Raw genomic sequence first — 18,972 nt, forward strand, 5'->3', positions numbered from 1 at the left:
ATGAACTCTCTTGAAAGAAATTAAGAATGTCAAGAGATGGAGGTGAAGAGGGAAAGTATTGCAACCATGGGGAACAGCCAGTGAAAAAATATGCAGATGGAAGGAGTGTCATATTCAGAGAATAGCAAGTATGCTTGTATTGTCAAAACTGTAGGTCCATGAGGAAGGGGCTAAGTTGTCTTAAAAGCCAGAGTGCTTTATATTTAGTTCTCTGAATGTAGGGCAACTAGTGGATAAAGAAGAAGTGAGTAGCAGAGTCAGACTTTTTTTTTTTTTTTTAAGACAATTGTGGTTAAATGACTCGCCCAAGGTCACTTAGCTACTAAGTGTTAGAGGTTGGATTTGACAACTTCTTCAGGGCCAGTTACCTTATCTAGCTGCCCTTAGGCCTAATTTTTGAAATATATTTTTATTGCTATCTTCTGTTTTTACATTATCTAGATTTTCCTGTATTTTGCCTTTCTTTAAAGAACGAGTAAGAGGGAAAATATAAGCAAAAAATCAGCAAAAACCAACCTATATGGAATACAACTGACATATAGGACCATTCTTTTTTGTCAGTAATTTTCCTGGAGTATATATCTATCAGTAGAATCTTTGGATCAAAAGATGGAGACATTTTAGACACTTTTTAAAATTTTGTATTCATTTTGAACTTAAAAAGATCAAAAACATTTCCATGTATACACATGACATAAAAAGAGGATTCAGTATAAAATGATGGGTTTCCATTACATGCAATTTACTTTTTAAAAACTATGTAACAAATATTACACATTGTTTTCAAAGCTGGCCTGCTTTTCTATGGTTCCTTCTGTTTGTTTTTGTTTTCTGTCTATTTTTTTTTCTCTTGTCCCCCATCCCACCCTCGAAAAAGCTACCCTTAGACACAAATATGTGTGGGTGTGTTTGGGTGTGTAGAGAATATTCTCAGAATAATATTGCTTTTATTGTGTACCATGTTCTCTTGGTTCTGCTCATTTCACTGTATTATTTCATGCAACAATTTCCATGTTTTTCTAAACTTCACCAGATCATCATTTCTAATAACACAATAGTAGTCAATCAGAATCATATATCACACTTTGTTTAGCCATGCCTCAGTTAATGGGCATCTTCTCAATTTCCATCTTTTTTGCCACCACATAGAGCTGCTCTAAATATTTTAGAACATATAAGTTCTTTTCCTTTTCCCCTAATCGTTTTGGAAAACAGGTCTAATAGTGCTATTACGGTGTCATACATACTGGGTGTAATTCCAGATTGCTTTCCAAAATAGTTGGATCAATTTCACCAACAGTGTTATTAGTGTCCCAGTTTTTTTTTTAATGTCTCCTCCAATATTTGTCACTTTCCCCTTCTATCATTTTAACCAATCTAATAGATGTTAGATGATACCTGAATTGTTCTAATTTATATTTCTCTAGTCAGTGGTGATTTAGAGCGTTTTTTCAAATGACTATACATAGTTTTGATTTCTTCATCAAAAAAAAAAAATGACTGCTTCATATCCTTTGACCATTTATTTATCAATTGGGGAATTAATCATATTTTTCATAATTTGAAAAAGTTCTTTAATTGAAATGAGATCTTATTCTGAGAAACTGTCTATTAAATTTCCCCCCCACTTTTCTATTTTCCTTTTAATCTTGGCTACATTGGTTTTATTTGTACAAAATCTTTTTTATTCTTTGTAATAGAAATTATCTATTTTTACACTTCACTTGTATCTTACGCCTCTGTTTTTTATTCATAAATTGTTCTCTTACCATACATCTGATAGGTAATATGTTCCATGTTCTTTTAATTTTCTTGTGATATTTCTTTTTAATTCTAGGTCAATTATCCATTTTGGTTTTATCATGGTAAATAATTTAAGAAATTGATCTATGCCCAGTTTCTATCAGGCTGCTTTCCAGCTTTCCCAGCAATGTTTACCATATAATAATTTTTTATTCAGAAGACAGCATTTGGATTGGGATACTGAGGAAATAGCTCTATGTTGTCCAACCAGTTGTCCAGATCCCTTTTAACTCCTTTTAATGCAAGAGATAGTGGTGGAAGAAGCCTTTATTTCCATTCAATAACTACCTTTTGTGTTTTAGTCAGCAAACTGGCTAAATACTGTTTACAAGGACACTTATATAGAAGGGCAGAACAGATAATAGGAGTCTGTCAGGAGTTTCTGCCCTAGTCTTCATGAATAGAGCTATTCTTTGCACACACAAAAAAATTATCTTTCCTGCTGTTGTCAGTATATATTGAATTCCTACTTTTCTATCATTTTTTCACCTGTTAAATGTGTTATACAATAAATGCTTTAATAACAAGTAGTCCTTCATTTTTCTAACTTACACTGTCTATATAGACTACGTAGTTTAACGCCATGTCATTGCCTTTTTTAAACTTACACATATACACATGTACACATGGCATTTGTTTGTTTACTGTCACATGTGTGTGTTTCTTATCACCATATGTTCAAACTGAGATTTGTTAAAGACCTTGGCTTAAAAAAGCCAAGCTCAAACAAGGACAGATAACAATTAACTATAATCATTTCCTGCTGCATATTGTATGTCCACTCTGTTTCACTAATATACCTTCCTTTTTCTTAAGATAGTTTTGATAATTACTTTTTTATAATTTTAAGATCTGATACTGTTGACAGTTTCTTTTAGTTTAAAAACTGTTAATTAAAATTTTCTCTTGGTACTATTTTTACGTTATCCAAATTTCCCTCTTTATCATTCTTTCTCCCAGAAACAATATTTTTAAAAGAAAAAAGAGAAAAAACAATCAGTAAAACTTATCAAAATACTGGGGGGGGGGGGGGTGATTGCAAATTACTTCCATGGTTTCCAAAATGTGTGGCCCTCCAACCTCAGCAAAGATTTGGAGAAGGTGTCTTTTTATACTTATTCTTTGGAGGCATGCTTGTTCTTTGTAATTTTACAATATTCACTTTCATATGATTTGTAGTGGTTCCTTCATTTACACAATGATGTTTTTGCATGTATTCTTTTCCTGGCCCTGGTTACTTGACTTTCTTACTTCATGTTCACTTCATGTTCTTATAAGTCTCTGCCAATTTGTTGGCTATGAAATGAAACCTCAAAGTTGTTTTGATTTTTAATTTCTTCATTTTTAGTAATCTGGAATATTATTTCATATTATTAACAGCTTATAATTCTTTTGAGGACTGTTTCTTCCTATCTTTTGCCCATTTATCTATTTGGGAATGACTTTTTTAACATTGTAGTCATTTTTAACATTGAGTACACAATTTGATAGTTGTCTTTTCCTGTTTTCTTAGGTAATAAAAGGCTGCTATCTTAAAACTGAAGAGAATTTTTTTTAAAGTTTAGATATAAACAATTTATTTCAATTCAACAAGCATTTATTAAGCCTCCAGGGGTCCAGTTTTATATCAGAGATCTTAAGGATCTTGTATATTATGGTCTAGTTACTGTGTTAGGATCTAGGAGTATAAAGACAATTAATTAGTCCCTGCTCTTAGGGATTTTAGATTTGACAGAACAAAAGAGTATTCTACCTAACTTTATGTTCTTTATTCATACTTAAAAGAGGATTTAAATCAAAATTGAGAGTTGGTATCTTCATTTACCTTTGTTGAGGCAAGTTGTATGTTAATAACTATAATACAGCCTTTATTTCCAGTGTGGAGTTTATTTTGAAGGGTTTTATTTTTGTTGCTTTTCTGTGCCATAGAGTATAATAAAATTAATTACACTTTTATACCTAACTTTGGATATTTATAGTCTTATGTACTTTTCTCACTTTAAAATTCAAACTTATAACTTAATGCTGCTACAATTAGCTGTAATCTTTCAATCTCATTGCCAAACTGTACTTTGTAAACCAATCTAAAACTTGTTAAGGTTTTATGTGTATTTTTCTTACCATGGCTTCATGAAAACTTAATAATATTTTCCTTAAGTATCTAATTAAATATAGTTGATTGGTAATCTCTATAGAATGAAACTATAATTTTAGACAAAATTGATAGATCAATGCAAATTTATTCTATTGACTTAACTATTACTTGTATTAAAAGTGTAATTTAGCCTAATATTATTCCTATTTTCTTGCTACAGAATATATATTCAATTCTCTGGTTTGATTAGTAAAAGCCAAATACAGAGTAAATTTATTATGGATTTCCATGAGGATGTTTGTCAGATACCTTTTACTTTCTGTTTGTTCTTTGATTTCTTCTATTACACAGTTCTTTTTATAAGATGTCCTGGTAAAAGTATGGGACTGGATATCAGAACTGTTTTTCTAGTACCTGGCTCCATCATTACTATATGATCATCCACTCAGCAGACATTTATTAATTATCCAGTAGGTATGAGGGATACAACGACAAAAATGATGTCTTTAGATGTAGTGAGCCTATTTTTATTGAGGAGACAAGAACAACATATCTGATAATAGGACAAGGTGACAGGGAAAATGTAATTTCATATTTAGCACCAATACATCACCTTTCTTGGGAGGCTGCAGTTTAGACCTGACCATGATGAGTCCAGTAGTCTGCCAAGCATATTTATGAGTGCTTTTAGGGATATTTATTATTACTATGTAAGAATATCTATCTAAAGCCCCAATACATTCAGAATAAACTATGAAAACTTAAAATAGTAATTGTGGGAGAATTACTTACATCTGGAAGTCTATATCCACCATTACCAGTTCCTTCATTTGTTCAGTTTCTTTAAAGTATAGTAAATTTTTATTGGCCTGATATAACTTATTTATGGATTTGTAACACATTTATACTTAATTTTTTTAAGGGTTAGTTTGAATGTTTAAAAAGCTTGAAAGTTTTTAAGAAATGACTTGATCATCCTATAAAGGGTTTAAAATTTTTGACTCATTTTTATATAATAAAAACTTGTTATGTAACTGAAGATCATAGATTTAATTTTAATCATAAGATCAAATTAATGATAGATTTAGATACCACAGAGGATATCTTGTCCAACCTTTTTTATTAGATAAAGAAATTGAAACTGAGAATGAAAGTGATTTGGGAAGGTTACACAGCTACAAAAGCAGGATTTGATCCCTGGTCTTCCTGACTCCAAGTCCAAGACTGCCCTCCCTAACCACTCCTTCCTCCCCCACCCCCTTGCACAATCTCTTTCATTTTTTTTTGAACTGAACTTAGGAGCATAATAAACAGAAGACAAGTTCAGATCCTGGTTCTTCTGTTTTCTACCTGTGTAACCCTTGACCCCTTAGGGACTTTATTTTACTCATCTGTGTAATAAGATTTAATTGTATGACCTTACAGGGCTTTTCCAGTTGTACTAAATCTTAAAATTTTTCCATTTATCTGATAACAAATAATAAATTAATCTCTCAGAATTTTAAAGTAGCATGGCCAAGGAGAGCACTAGGATGATTCCATTTTCTACCTTTTGCAATAATAATATTTGAATTTATCGAGTGGAAGAACCAGCTTCAAAACCAGGAAAGACTTATATTTTGGTCCTATCTCTAAATATCTCCTGGCTATGTGACCCTGGGTAAGACACTTACATTCTCAATGCTCAAAGACTTCTCTCTAGGTTACAGAGAAGATGCTACTGGCTTGCATTGGTAGAAAGAATTCTCTGCACAAATGAAATCACAAGACCAATCTATATCCTTAACTTGAGATTATAAGATCAAAAGTGCTATTTATCTTAGAATTATTCCATTTAGGCTAAACATTAACTATTTAAGCATCTTATGATTTGAAACTTCCCTTAAATTAGCTGAGACATCATTTCATCTTTTTTAAACGAGAGGAAGGTAAAACCATCGTTATTCACATACATATCTTGATGACAATTTACTTTTGATTGAACTAAAAATAAGGCTTTTGTTTAATTAGAGTACAAAATTAAAGATAATCATTTAGGAGAACCCATTTCTTGCATTTTTCAGAAAGTTCTACTTCTATTAGTCTCAGAAAAATAACAGAACTAGCAGCAGCTGTCCAGTAGTGAGATAAGCTGCCTCTGAAGATAGAGGATTCATAATAGAAATCTTCAAACAGACATTGAGTAGTCATTATGAGTTGGAATGTTATCAAAGACATTCCAACTCTGGTACAAGTTGAACTTTTAGTTTTCTTTTTTTCTCCTGAGACTTTGTGAATTACCTGAATTTTTAAAAACTAAGATTTCTCTATGATGAATGAAATTTCTCTTTTAGGAAACAAATTATAAAACTAAGAATTGGCTTTTAAGATTTGTTTTGTTTTTAGCATTGCTTATTATTTCTTCTGAATAGACACTCCTTGAATATGCTGAGAAATGGAAAGCCTCAGAAGATCCTTTACCTTTGTTGGAGGTTTACACAGTGGCTATTCAAAGCTATGCTAAAGCACGACCTTATCTTACCTCTGAGTGTGAAAATGTAGCATTGGTGCTGGAACGATTGGCACTGTAAGTATATTTTTCTGGAAATCAAATCATGGATTTAAATTTTCATGATCTTTTAGATGCTATCTTAAGAAAGCTTGATGTTAAATAGATTTGTTAAATCTGTCAATACAAAAACCACTCAATTTTATTTGACTCATTGGTATATCCTTACCAACCTTTTGCTTTTCAGAAGCTGTGTAGAGCTATTATTATGTCTGCCCTTTGAATTATCAGATAATCAGTGGAAAGAGTTTCAAGTGTTGGTGCAGGTAAGAATTTGTAATATTTATGTTCCAAATGGCTTTGCTTCATATTTTAAAATACAAAATTTCAATTTGTATTAGGTAGCAAAATAAGCACATACATTTCAGTAGGCTCATTAGCTCTTGCACTATTCCTTGACAGTCCAACCAGCTTGGGTTTTTCAAAGGAAGGCAACTACCCATGTTTGAATTTAGAAATGACCAGTTTACTAACTTGGCTTTGTTAAGCCAATTAATTTACACTTTTCTAAAGATGATATTATATTTAATTCATTCAACAGGCATGTATTAAGTGTTCATTATTTTCAAAAACTACTCTAGACAGTGGGGATTAAAGACAAAACAAAAAATAGTATCTTCTTAAGAAGTCTATATTCTTTGGAGATGAAAGTACACATGTACCAGAAAAGCTATGTAAGTGTTTCCTGTTACCAAAATATATTTGAAAAAAATATACAAACTATTTGGAGAAAATGCAGAGTGGTTTTAAGGATAAAAAAATAACATTAGCAACTAGTGGAAATGGAGATTTCAGGATAGGTCTATAGGAAGGGATACTTCAGCTGATGCTTGAAGAAAGCTAGAAAGTCTTATCTATTGGTCATCCTGCAATCTAGGGGAGGAGGTGGAGGGAAGGAGGGGAAAAATTGGAACAAAAGGTTTGGCAATTGTCAATGTTGTAAAATTACCCATACATATAACTTGTAAATAAAAAGCTATGAAATTTTTTTTAAAAGTCATTTAGTTTTCTTATTGCACTTACAGTCATCATATTGTTAAGGCAGCACTTACTTTTCTCTAATTTTTGTATTATTTGATAGCTTTGATTTAGGAACAAGAATATAAAAGAACAGCTTATATTCTCTTATATATTCCTCAGAACCAAACACAGAGCATGGTACATTGTAGGTGATTTTTAAAATATGTTGATTGTATAATTTAGTTAATTGAATTAATAACATATTTTTCTAATGGCTGGGCAAAGTCCTTCCTACAAGCTGTCAAAGTGTGTCTATGAAGAGTTGTAAAAATACCTTTTTAGTTTTATCAGTTTTTATAATTGTATAATCCTTATTAGGGAATGACAAATAAAAATAGTGATGAAGTAAAAGAATATTAGTTAGCCTGAAAAATAATTATTTTGTTTATAAGTCTATTTTTGCCTAAAGTAAAATAAGATGTTACAGTATTTGATAGTAAAATACATATTTATTCATTTGTTTTTTCCCCATTTCCTATTCATCATGGAGCTCAGATTGTGATGAATATTATGTTTTTTCAAATATACTTACTAACAAAAGACAGTTTGTAGATTTTTATATGCAAATGTAATATTGAGCTACTTTGCACATTTTGTTATTACCTTTGTTTTTTGTTTTTTGTTTTTGTTTTGATGAAGCAATTGGAATTACAAGTGACTTGCCCAGGGTCACATAGATAGGAAGTGTTAAGTGTCTGCAGCCACATTTGACCTCAAGTCCTCCTGACTTCATAAGTATTATCTTTTGTACAAGGGTGAAATAATAAAAATATTTGTGTGTGTGTGTGTGTGTGTGTGTGTGAGAGAGAGAGAGAGAGAGAGAAAGAGAGAGAGAGAGAGATTTGTTTTGTTATTTTTCTAAAACTCCAGATACTTTATTTAATCTTTAATGGAGAGTTATTAATCAGACTTATTTATATTTCTTATTTAAAAAGAAAAAAAAAAGACGTACACATATACTTCAGAATTTAATTTATAATTTGTGCGTAAAATTAAATGAGCAACATTTGAAAACATTTGTGTGTGTGTGTGTGTTTCAGAATAAAATTTGAAGTAAAAATACAAAAGATTAGTTTTTCCCTTTGGGGATTTTATTCAAAACCATATTATTCATTCAAGTGGTACAGTGAATGGAATGCTGACCCTGAAGTCAGGAAGACTTGGGTTCAAATCCCGTCTCAGAGATTTAATGAATACCAGTTATGTTATCCTAAAGAAGTCATTTAACCTCAATTGCCTAACTACCCCCACAGAAAAAAATTTTTAAATATACCTATTGGTGCCATCAACATATATTGGTTGTGTGTGTGTGTGTGTGTGTGTATTACAAAGGGGGAAGGAGGAAGAGAGGGAGAGAAAAGGAGACGAGGGAGGGAGAGATACATACAACACACACACAATCTAGAATGAATTTAAAGTCAGTTTTGTAGAGTGGCAATTCTGATCACTTCCATGAAATACTGATTTGATGAACTGTATTCAAATGTTTATATTTGTTTTATAATAGCAATTCTCTCTGTAAATATAGAAATTAAGTTTTATATTTGCTTTATTGCTCTTTTGGATTGATTATTTAAAATCAGAAATGAAAGCATTAAGCATCAGTAATATAAGGTTTTGTGTTTGTTTTTTCAGATAAAACTTGATAAGCTATTTCAAAAGTTGATGTGTTGTTTAATCATTCAGTCAGGTTCAACTCTTCACGACCCTATTTTGGGGTTTTCTTTGCAAATTTTTGGAGTAGTGTGTAATTTTCTTCTCTAGTGGATTAAAGCAAATAGGTATTAAATGATTTTACTTGGTCACAAAACTTACTTAATAAGCTTCTGAGTCCAGATTTGAACTGAAGTCTTACTGACTTCAGGCCTGGTGCTTTATCCACTAAGCCACTTAGGTGTTTTTTATTTTAAAATTATAAAATTATATATATATTTATTATTTATATTTATTTATTTATTTATTTCAAAATGCTTTAGTGTTGCTTTTAAAAATATAATCCTAACTCTTGTGGTTTCTGATGTTTATAGGTAGCTCATCAAAAGCTGATGGAGAATGGAAGCTGTGAATTGCATTTTTTAGCTACTCTTGCCCAAGAGACTGGAGTGTGGAAAAACCCAGTATTACATGCGATTCTTTCCCAAGAATCATTGGATAAGGAAAAAGGTAAAAATTTTAGAAAGAGAAAATACATCTGTTAATATACAAAAATAAATATAGACTATTTTGTGAAATCTTATTTTATAATTTTATTTTTTAAAGACCTTTTAAAATAATCTTTCCTTTGAAGTTCTCAAAGCATTTGTGTTTAATCTCATTCATCCTCAAGGCTCTTTCTTATCTGTCAAGAAGGTTAGGAGAGGGCGCATTCAGAGAACCTTTCAGTGGTAAAATCATCTTTTACAGGAGTAAGTGGTTTCAGTGGTCAGTTTTTCTTGAATATTTTGAGGGATAGACGGCTCATTTTACAGACTGGGAAGCTTAAACCAAGTGGAAAATTATTTCTCCAGACTTTGACAATGTCATTAATAAAGATAATAAAAACATAGGTCTCAATTTACATTTCAGTACTCTTACTGCTAGAACTCATTGCCCCTTTCTAGATTTTCTGGATAATTTATAATCATAGTATTTTGTAGATACAGAGTTAGAAAGGAACTTTACAAGTCTTGCAGTCTAATCCTCTTATTTTACAGATGAGAAAACTGAGACTCAGAGGGGAAATGACTTTACCAAGGTTGTACATGCAGTAAATGACATACTTAGGAATTGTACAGAGACCCACTGACTTCAAATCTGTACTCCGCTGCCTTCGTCTTTAATGTTACTAACTTTAAAGATGTCCCAGCTAGATTTAATTAATAATGAACCTATTTGCAAGGAAATTGATTGGCATCATGCTGAAGTAGACTACAGCACTACTCTGTTAATATGAATGATTTAGCCATCTCACAATTGCAAAGAAGATACTGATGATCTTGGATAAAATTTTCCCTGAAAGTTCCCTATATGCATGAAATTAGTTTTGTCAGAACAATATGAATGTGAACACACAATAGTCATGTTTATATGCAGACCATATAAAGCATTGTAGAAAAAAACAGCTTTTCATTTTTGTGTCCTTAAGGATTTTGCATTTTAATGAGTTTAGTAGGACTTTTATCAAAGGTTGGGGGTGGGTAGGAGGAAAAGTATCTAGATTTCTCTCAGAGTAGTGGAACTATGAAGAATTTAGGCTTTTCTGTTTTTGTTTTCTGAGGGCTGGGATTTTTTTTCCCCTTCTTTTAGGATTCAGTATAATAAATGTTGATTTTGGTGCTATATTCAAATATTTGAATGACAGGCCCTATTCTGTTAACAAAAAAATGTGTCTTTTGATTATCAAAGGTAAATAAAGTACTAGTTATGAAATTGATATAAAAAATCTTCAAAATTCTAAAGCCTTTACTTTTTAAAAACAGAACATTTGTGAAGTTTAAGAGTAAAATAGAAACACTTTTTTCCACTTAAAGAAAGGTAATTGGAGCAGGGTTCAAAGGACAAATTATAATTGATTGTGACACTCCTAAATAGGGTACTCTTATTCCCTAAAAGCCAGTCACTGATCTGACAGAAAAAGTTATCTTCCTTTTGCAGTCTCATTATAAAATCTGCTTCATTTTCCCAAATTCAGAAATGGTCAGAAATAGGACATAAGGGTGATGTAGTGGAATGAGCCCTAACTTGTAGTTAAAGGTCATGGGCTGAAATCCTGGTTCTTTCACTTAATATGTGTGATTTTGGACAAGTGATTTACTCCCTCTGAGAGTTTTATTTTCTTCGTTTGAAAAACGAATGATCTCATATGATTTGTGAAGTCCCTTCTAGTTCTAAATCTGAACCAAAGCAATTTAGTTTATAAATTTACCTTAATTTGAAGATCTTTCTATTTCTCTGTCTTTTGCTCTGTATTTTAACTTTGTGTGTATATTTGCTTTTCTTAAATGTTAAGTCAGGGTGTTTTTTTGGGAACGTCAGGTATTCATTCAACCTACTTGGGGAAATATTTTTCCTGGAGTAATCACTCCAGAGAACACCTACTGCATTATCTCCTCCTAATTCTTAAATTTTTCAAATTTCATATGTAAATGGCACATGATTATAAGTGGAGAAGCATATTTTGGAACCTTGTAATTATTTTAACTGTATGGTAACATTGAAAGAATCATTAGTTATTGTCATTAGAATCAATAGTTATCGTCATTCAAATGTTGGTTTCTCTTCTCTTTCCTTGTTTCTTGCCTTCTTTTTGCCTGTGGACCATGATATAGAATTGAGTATTTTTTGTTGTATTTCTTAAGTTTCATAGTTACTCTTCTTTATAATAGCTGTTATTTATATAGCATTTAAAGTTTTTCCAAATACTTTTATAATACATTGTATTTTGAGCTTCACAAAAGCTTTATGAAGTAGGTCTTATAGATATTATTGTCAGCTAACTTCCCTCTACCCCTCATATGATCATCAAATATTGTAATGATAACAACTCTCATTTATACAGCACTTGAAAGTTTGTTATTAAAGTATTTTTCTTACAACAAGCCCATATGGCTTATCAACAATCCTTATAAAAATTTCTAGTATGAGCATTATTATTTCCATTTTAGAAATGAGGAAACTAAGCTAATTTGTGATAACTTCTCTAAAGTCATACACAACTAATTTAATTCAACAGACATTTTAACATTGAGGTTACAGAGCACAAAAATGAGAAGTAATCTGCTTACTTTCTTGTAGTCATTTCAAAACCAGAATTAGAAACTAGGTCTCTTGATTCCAAGTTCATTGTTCTACAATGGACAAATATCATTAGAATCTGATATAAAAAGTTGTAAATACTAATTATCATCACTTTTGTAGCCAACTATCTTATTCCCCAAACTCTGAATTCTTCTTTCCTCAGATTTAACCAAAACAAGTCATAACTCCCTATAGTAAAAAAGGAGTATGATCAAAAACGATTTTCTTGAAATGTGTTTAAAAAAAAAAAAAAAAACCTTTACATATTGAAGTGTTAAAATGGTGTCATTTAAGTTTTATGCATTATTAGACATGACTAAAATAAAAACATTTCTTTCCATTAATTCAAATAATAGTTTTAAAGCTATAAGATACACTTTATGATAATCAAACTTTGTGGTTCTAATGGGTCAGAAAAGTTTCTTCCCTCAGCATAATAGTTAGACTGTTGAACTTAAGAGTTAGGAGACTTTTAAGCTCAAACCTCACATTTAATATTTTGTAATTGTGTGCTTAGAAACATCATTACTTAACTTTCAGCCTCAGTTTCTTCATCTGAAAAATGGGGGTGATTCTGGTAGGACTTCAACAAGGTTTATGTGAAGTTCAAAACTATTTTATGCTTGTAAAATACTCTGAAAACAAAAATTCTAAATATTCTGTTGTCATTTGATTCAGAGAAAAAGACTAAGGGGTCTCACTTAAGTAGAAGTTAACTTAATTTTTTAGGGAACCTTCTTTTATAATATATCACATATTCAGTTTCCTTACCTTAATTTTAGGATATTTTATCATGAAACATGATACATTCATTTACTACTTAAATTTTTTTTTTATTTTCCTTTGACAAATGTCATTAAACAGATCATTTTCATGTACACAAAAGAAAAGGACTTTAAATAATACATTTGTATTTAGTATAGTTCAGCTTACTTTAAAAATAGGAACAGGGAGCACAAAACCTTGTTGAAAACAGAAAAAACTATAAAATATATTTGTCCTGTTTTATAGCAGTTAAGGAAAAAAGTAATGGAGTACATAAAGTAAGGAGAGAACTCCTGGACAAGGAAGTAATGGAACAGAGAATAGAGAGGCATAGGTTAAGTTCTAATAGCTTTATCACACACATTCTTATATTTTACTTAGATTTCTAATTAGGTTATCACTTTTTCTCTCTCTTTTTTGAGAGCTGATTACTTGCTAATTAATAGCTTAGTAGCTCCTTAACTGCTTCATCTTTAGAAATACCCATTTGCATGGTATTTTTTGCCAGTTTATTGCCAGGATGAACTTTGCCATTTCTCTGAAAGTTAGATTTGTCCTATAACCCTGAGGTTCTTTTTCTTCTTTTCTTCAAAACCTTTCATTAATAACTTTAATTTTGCCTTTATATTTAAATCTGCTTTTCTGATATTAATTTTTCATTGTAACAATTCCTCTTTGCTCACTTTCCCATTCTAGTTTCCTTTTTTTTTTTTTTTCTGACTTAGGAAGTCAAGCCATCTGTTTGATTAACATGTTTGCCATATCTCAAAATTATTTCTTTATAGCAATATCATCTTGAGCCTTTGAAAGATTATTTTGATATAATTCCTGTTTTTGGTATCTTTCTAGTTTGCCTTTCCGAGGCAAAGAAGCTAATTTAATACTTTTGACTTGTTTATAATCGGAATAGCCATATTTTTATTTCATATTTTCTTGCATATTTTACATGTGATTTAAAATCGCGTGTAGTTTTTTTCCATGTGACACTAAACTAAACACAGTGCCGAAATTAATGAGTTTTCTTCTTACAGACATTTGAAAAAAATCTTGCCCTGTATACCTATTTTTTGATCAAGTCAGATATATTAGCATTTGTTTTATCTGTGTTTTGATGTTTTAATTTCTTGAATTAGTTTGATATGTAGAAGAGAAATAGGGTCAAAAAACTTTAAAAAATAAAAGAAAAAAGATCAGGAAAAAAGTGACACCTGTATAATTTGTTTTTATATGTTGACATTGTTTACTAAAAACTACTTAAATATTTGGATCCAAGATAATCAGTGATTAATAGATGGGACTTTGACTTGTGCAACTTAATATTTTTATCAGTGTTATGAATAAAATCCTCAGTGGAATTGTTATCAAATTTTAAATTGACACAAAGCTAGAATAGTTTACATATTGTGTCATGGAGTTAGGTTACAGAAATATCTGAATAGACCAGAGCAATGGGATTTATTTATAATAATACTAAATTAAACAAAAAAAATGTAAAATGAGATTTATTTTAGAAGAACTTCTTATTAAGATATAGTTGAGCTGATAGACATTACAATACTTCCTTAGGTGAAGATTCTTTTATTCTTTGTGATTACTAACAATTCATACAGGAAAAATCAAACACATGAAAAATGTCCATTGTCCAGATCAAAATGAGAGAATTGAATGGTCAGTCTTCTAAGTTATCACATTACATACACCTGGGAAGAGCACTGCAGATAAGCCAATGAGTTAGGCTCAGAATTGAATAAAAGAAAACAATAGTTGGCATTTGGTAAATTGCACGATGCTTTCAACAATCCCAAGGTGTGCCCAAGTACAAAACCACATCTTTTTTTTAAACACAAATGTTCTCCAGGTGATATGCTGTAGGTGACAAATCTTGGAACACCACAATCTTTAAAGAATCAAAGTTGCAGGTTGCCCAAAGGACATTGGAGAGCTGCCTAGTGTTGCCGGGTATGTTGTAGAGGGAATTCTCATTCTGGTACTTTTATACACAGATTGGACTAGAGAGCCTCAATGGTACCTTCCAAATCTGAGATTTCTGTGATTCACTTTAGCTTTGAAATATTAAATAAAACATTTGGAACCTAATCATTCTAGCAGAGTGTTACAAGTACTTAACAAAATAATAAGAAAAGTAAAGAGTAAATATCTAAAAGGGAAAAATAAAATTAATACTAGGTAAGTATTATACTCCATTTGCAAATAGGAAAAACTATGATTTAAGGGATATTGTCATTAGATTAAAAAAAACCTTTCATGTTATTACCATATAAAATTTTAAATATTAAGGGAAAGAGTTCCTCTTTGTAGATGATGGAACACACTATTGTGAAACCAGAATGTTAGAAAGGGACTTCAAATAGTTTGTCAACTGAAAAATAAAATATACAAAGATTAATGGTATATAGACACTACTCTTCAGGAAATATAAAATAAGTTCTTAGGAAGAAAAACGCTTCATCCATGTAAGTTAAAAGCTTCTGAAATACCATATCCACATTTATATGGCTGACCATTGGGAATCTCCAAAGATTCCAACCCATAATGCTATGAAGTTAATAATTATGCAAATAAAAAGAACTTAGTAGTATGTTTTTGGACAACTTTGAATATTACCAATTAAAGCAGTATTATTTCTACCGCTGTTAAATTAAGTATTTCAGAATTTATTATGATGCCTCTTCTGATATTTTGTAACTTTAGTGGCCAGAAATTACTACTGAGTTTTTGAAAATATAGCTGCTTCATCAGGTCAGGAACTTTTTTTTTTTTTTTTTTTTTTTTTTTTTGGGAGGGGGGGGAGACAAAACAGCCTAACAATACAATAGCAATTACAAAAAAATTTGGTGCTGTCTGCCCTTTTGGCTTTTAAATTTCTTGGGAATATTTGTATTTCAAATTATAGTATTGTTGAATTAGAATTTTCTGTTAATAATGTGTTATTTTTATCTTTCGAAGTGAATGAATTTTTAGCCTTTGAGGGTCCCATCTTGTTGGATATGAGAATTAAACATCTAATCAAAACAAATCAGTTAACCCAAGCTACTGCCTTAGCAAAGCTGTGTTCTGACCATCCAGAGCTTGGTACAAAGGGCAGTTTTAAGCAAACCTACCTTGTCTGTCTCAGTACAGCATCACCAAATGACAAGTTAATTGAAGAGGTAAGTATATTTTCTTTACTGAGATTGCTTATAAAATTTATAAGTATATAGCTAAAAATTCTATAAGTATGAATTTTTAGCTGTCTTGTTAATTCAAGGGAAGAAAGATCATAATGTTTTTGTTTCTTATCCTTCAAATTAGTCAAATTATAGATGGAATTCTCTTTGTTCTTTCTACTTTAAGTAAATTTCTCTGACCTGCTATTTTAGCTAGTAGTGTTATCTTAAAGAAGCAGTTAAAAGGCAGCTAGGTGGTACAGTGGTTAGAGTACCAGCCCTAAAGTCAGGAGGACCTGATAGAATTTTAGCTCCAGTCCTTTTTTAAAGTGGACTCAGACACTTAACACTTCCTAACTGTGTAATCCTGGGCAAGTCACTTAACCCCAATTGCCTCAGCCAAAAAAAAAAAAAAAAAATGCAGTTAAATTATAGAAAATATGTAATGGTTAAAAATCATCATTTTGTGTCAGACTTTAAAGTTATCTTCAGCAATAAGCCATTTATCATGAATTTAAAATTCAAAAACATTTATTAAGTGTCTGCTATATACAGAGCAATCTACTAGTACTGAGGAGAATGAAGAGGTAAGTAATATGCAATTTATTTAATTTTTTACATCTCTGTCCATTCTTTAACATTTTCAAAGTCATTATGTAGAACTTAAAAGTCATTTCTCCCATGAAAGACATTTTTCTTCTTTTTAAATCAAAAACATAATTATTTGTACCTATTCTGAATATTTTGTGAGTTTTATCACTCTGATGTAAATTATTATCATTGGTACAAAAATTACTTTAAGTCATTTTAATTCTCTTCAGCTCTTTCCTCTGTAGAATGAAAGGGTTGGACTAAATAATTTCTATTCCTTTCAAGCTTTAAATCCTATAATCCAATGACAAGTGCTTAAGGGTGAGGAGGGGAGTTATTTTGCAAAATAATTAGGATCTCTGTTTGAAGTGGATTTTTTTTTTCAGTCATCAGATAATGTACCCAATTCTTAGGTAAAGTTGAGGGAAGTAAAAATTTCCAATTCTTGAATTCCTTGGATTCCAATACTTGAATAATTATTTAAACAACAGGGAAAGCATATTAAAGCAGTTATTAAATGGTAATGACAAGTATTTGTGGCATAGTGAATAGAAAGCCTGTCTCAGAATCAAAAAGACTTGGTTTAAATGCTTTTTTTTTCTAGCTCATCATCCTTATCACACACTTTCCCCACTTATGGGTGTTCTCCGAGATTTTCTTAGGCTCCGCTCTCTTGGTAACCTCATTGGCTTTCTCAGCCCTGAGCCATTTTGAGCCTCCACATCACAAATTGCTACTGGATTGGATATTCCAATTTTATGGCTATTCCAAATTGAATGTTCTTTAGATATCTTAAATTCAGTATTTCCAGAACTGAATTCACGGCTTTTTCCTTAAATTTCTTCCCTTTTATAATTTCTGTGTTTCCATTGAAGGCCCAACTATTCTTTCTGTATCTTAAGTTTAAAGTTCATAATCTTGGCATTATCCTAGATTCCCTGCTCTCCCTTCCTGGTACTTAGCTTATAGTATAGTATATTTAATCAATTCCTAAATCTTGTCATTTCTATCTCTGCATCTCTTCCATCTGACCCCTTCTTTCCATTCCCACAAATACCAAGCCATTATTACCACTTGCTTTGTTAATTGCAGCAGTTTCCTTATTGATTCCATCTTTCTTTAAGTACATATCTGACCTTATATGTGACCCCCTCTTGTCACTTCTAGGATAAAATATAACTCATTCCATTTAACTTTTTCCTATGCCTATCCTATCCAGTCTCACTAGACATCCCTCCTGCTGCATTCTGTTATTCAACCAAACTGGCCTTTTCTCCATTTTGCATACATGACACTTCCATGCCCCATCCTATCCCACATGCCTGAAATGCCTCAAAGATTCCCTGTTTCCTTTGAAGTTATTGCTCTGGTACCATCTCCTGCATAAAGGCTTTCTGGATTCCCTCACACTGCCAGTGTGTTCCACCTTGTATTTAATTACTTTGTGTATACTTAATATTTATACTGTAATAAATCAATGTATGTTTTTGTCCCTCTCATTAGAATGTGAACTTCTTGGGAGTAGGGATTGTTTCATTTTTATCCTTATCCCTGGTACCTAGTCTATAATAGACACTTAAATAGATGCTTTCTGACTTATTCTGTGATCCTAGGCAAACCATTTAACTTCTCAGTAACACAAGCAACTCTCTTAAGACTAAATTACAGAATTTCCTGCTACTGAAATTCTCTAAAGTATTGAAATCACAGGTCCAATTTATGCCTTTTAAAGGATCCAAAAATAATTTGAATTGTACCATTCTGACCAGATTCTGCACTTTGATTTGTTTGAATAAGTTTCTTAAACACCTCTAGATTCCTAAATAGCATTCTTTCTTACTCATTCTTAGAAATGAATTTTTGTCTAATAGTTCTTCCTTTATGAAAGGTAATTGTGAACCTTTTTGAGTTGACAGCTCTTAAAATCCTTTCCCCAGCAACCATTTAGTACTGTTTATCTTTAACTTCAGAAAAGTTAATTTTAATCTCAGTCTTTCTCCCTCTACTCTCTTCCTTCTTTCCTCTTCCGCTGCTGGTACAGTGCCTTGAAAAAAATCACCTTATATCTATTTTGCATATAACATGTTTTTCTGCTGCTCTTTTTTTTTTTTTTTTTTTTTTTTTTTTTTGCTGAGGCCATTGGAGATAAGTGACTTGCCCAGGGTCACACAGCCAGGAAGTGTTGTCACATTTGAACTCAGGTCCTC

The 18,972-nt window shown here is 31.3% G+C and overlaps 1 protein-coding gene across 1 annotated transcript in view; it reads left to right on the forward strand.

The window, feature by feature from the left end:
* The window catches only part of ZNF292 (zinc finger protein 292), a 93,090-nt gene that overhangs the window by 51,420 nt on the left and 22,698 nt on the right, over positions 1–18,972 (forward strand). Inside the window, exons 2-5 of the mRNA XM_051997361.1 lie at positions 6,310–6,464; positions 6,634–6,712; positions 9,494–9,629; positions 15,975–16,177. Coding sequence (XP_051853321.1) covers positions 6,310–6,464; positions 6,634–6,712; positions 9,494–9,629; positions 15,975–16,177 — 573 coding nt within the window. The remainder of the gene's footprint in view (positions 1–6,309; positions 6,465–6,633; positions 6,713–9,493; positions 9,630–15,974; positions 16,178–18,972) is intronic.

Source organism: Antechinus flavipes, chromosome 4, assembly GCF_016432865.1.
Source record: "Antechinus flavipes isolate AdamAnt ecotype Samford, QLD, Australia chromosome 4, AdamAnt_v2, whole genome shotgun sequence".
Taxonomy (NCBI): Eukaryota; Metazoa; Chordata; class Mammalia; order Dasyuromorphia; family Dasyuridae; genus Antechinus; species Antechinus flavipes.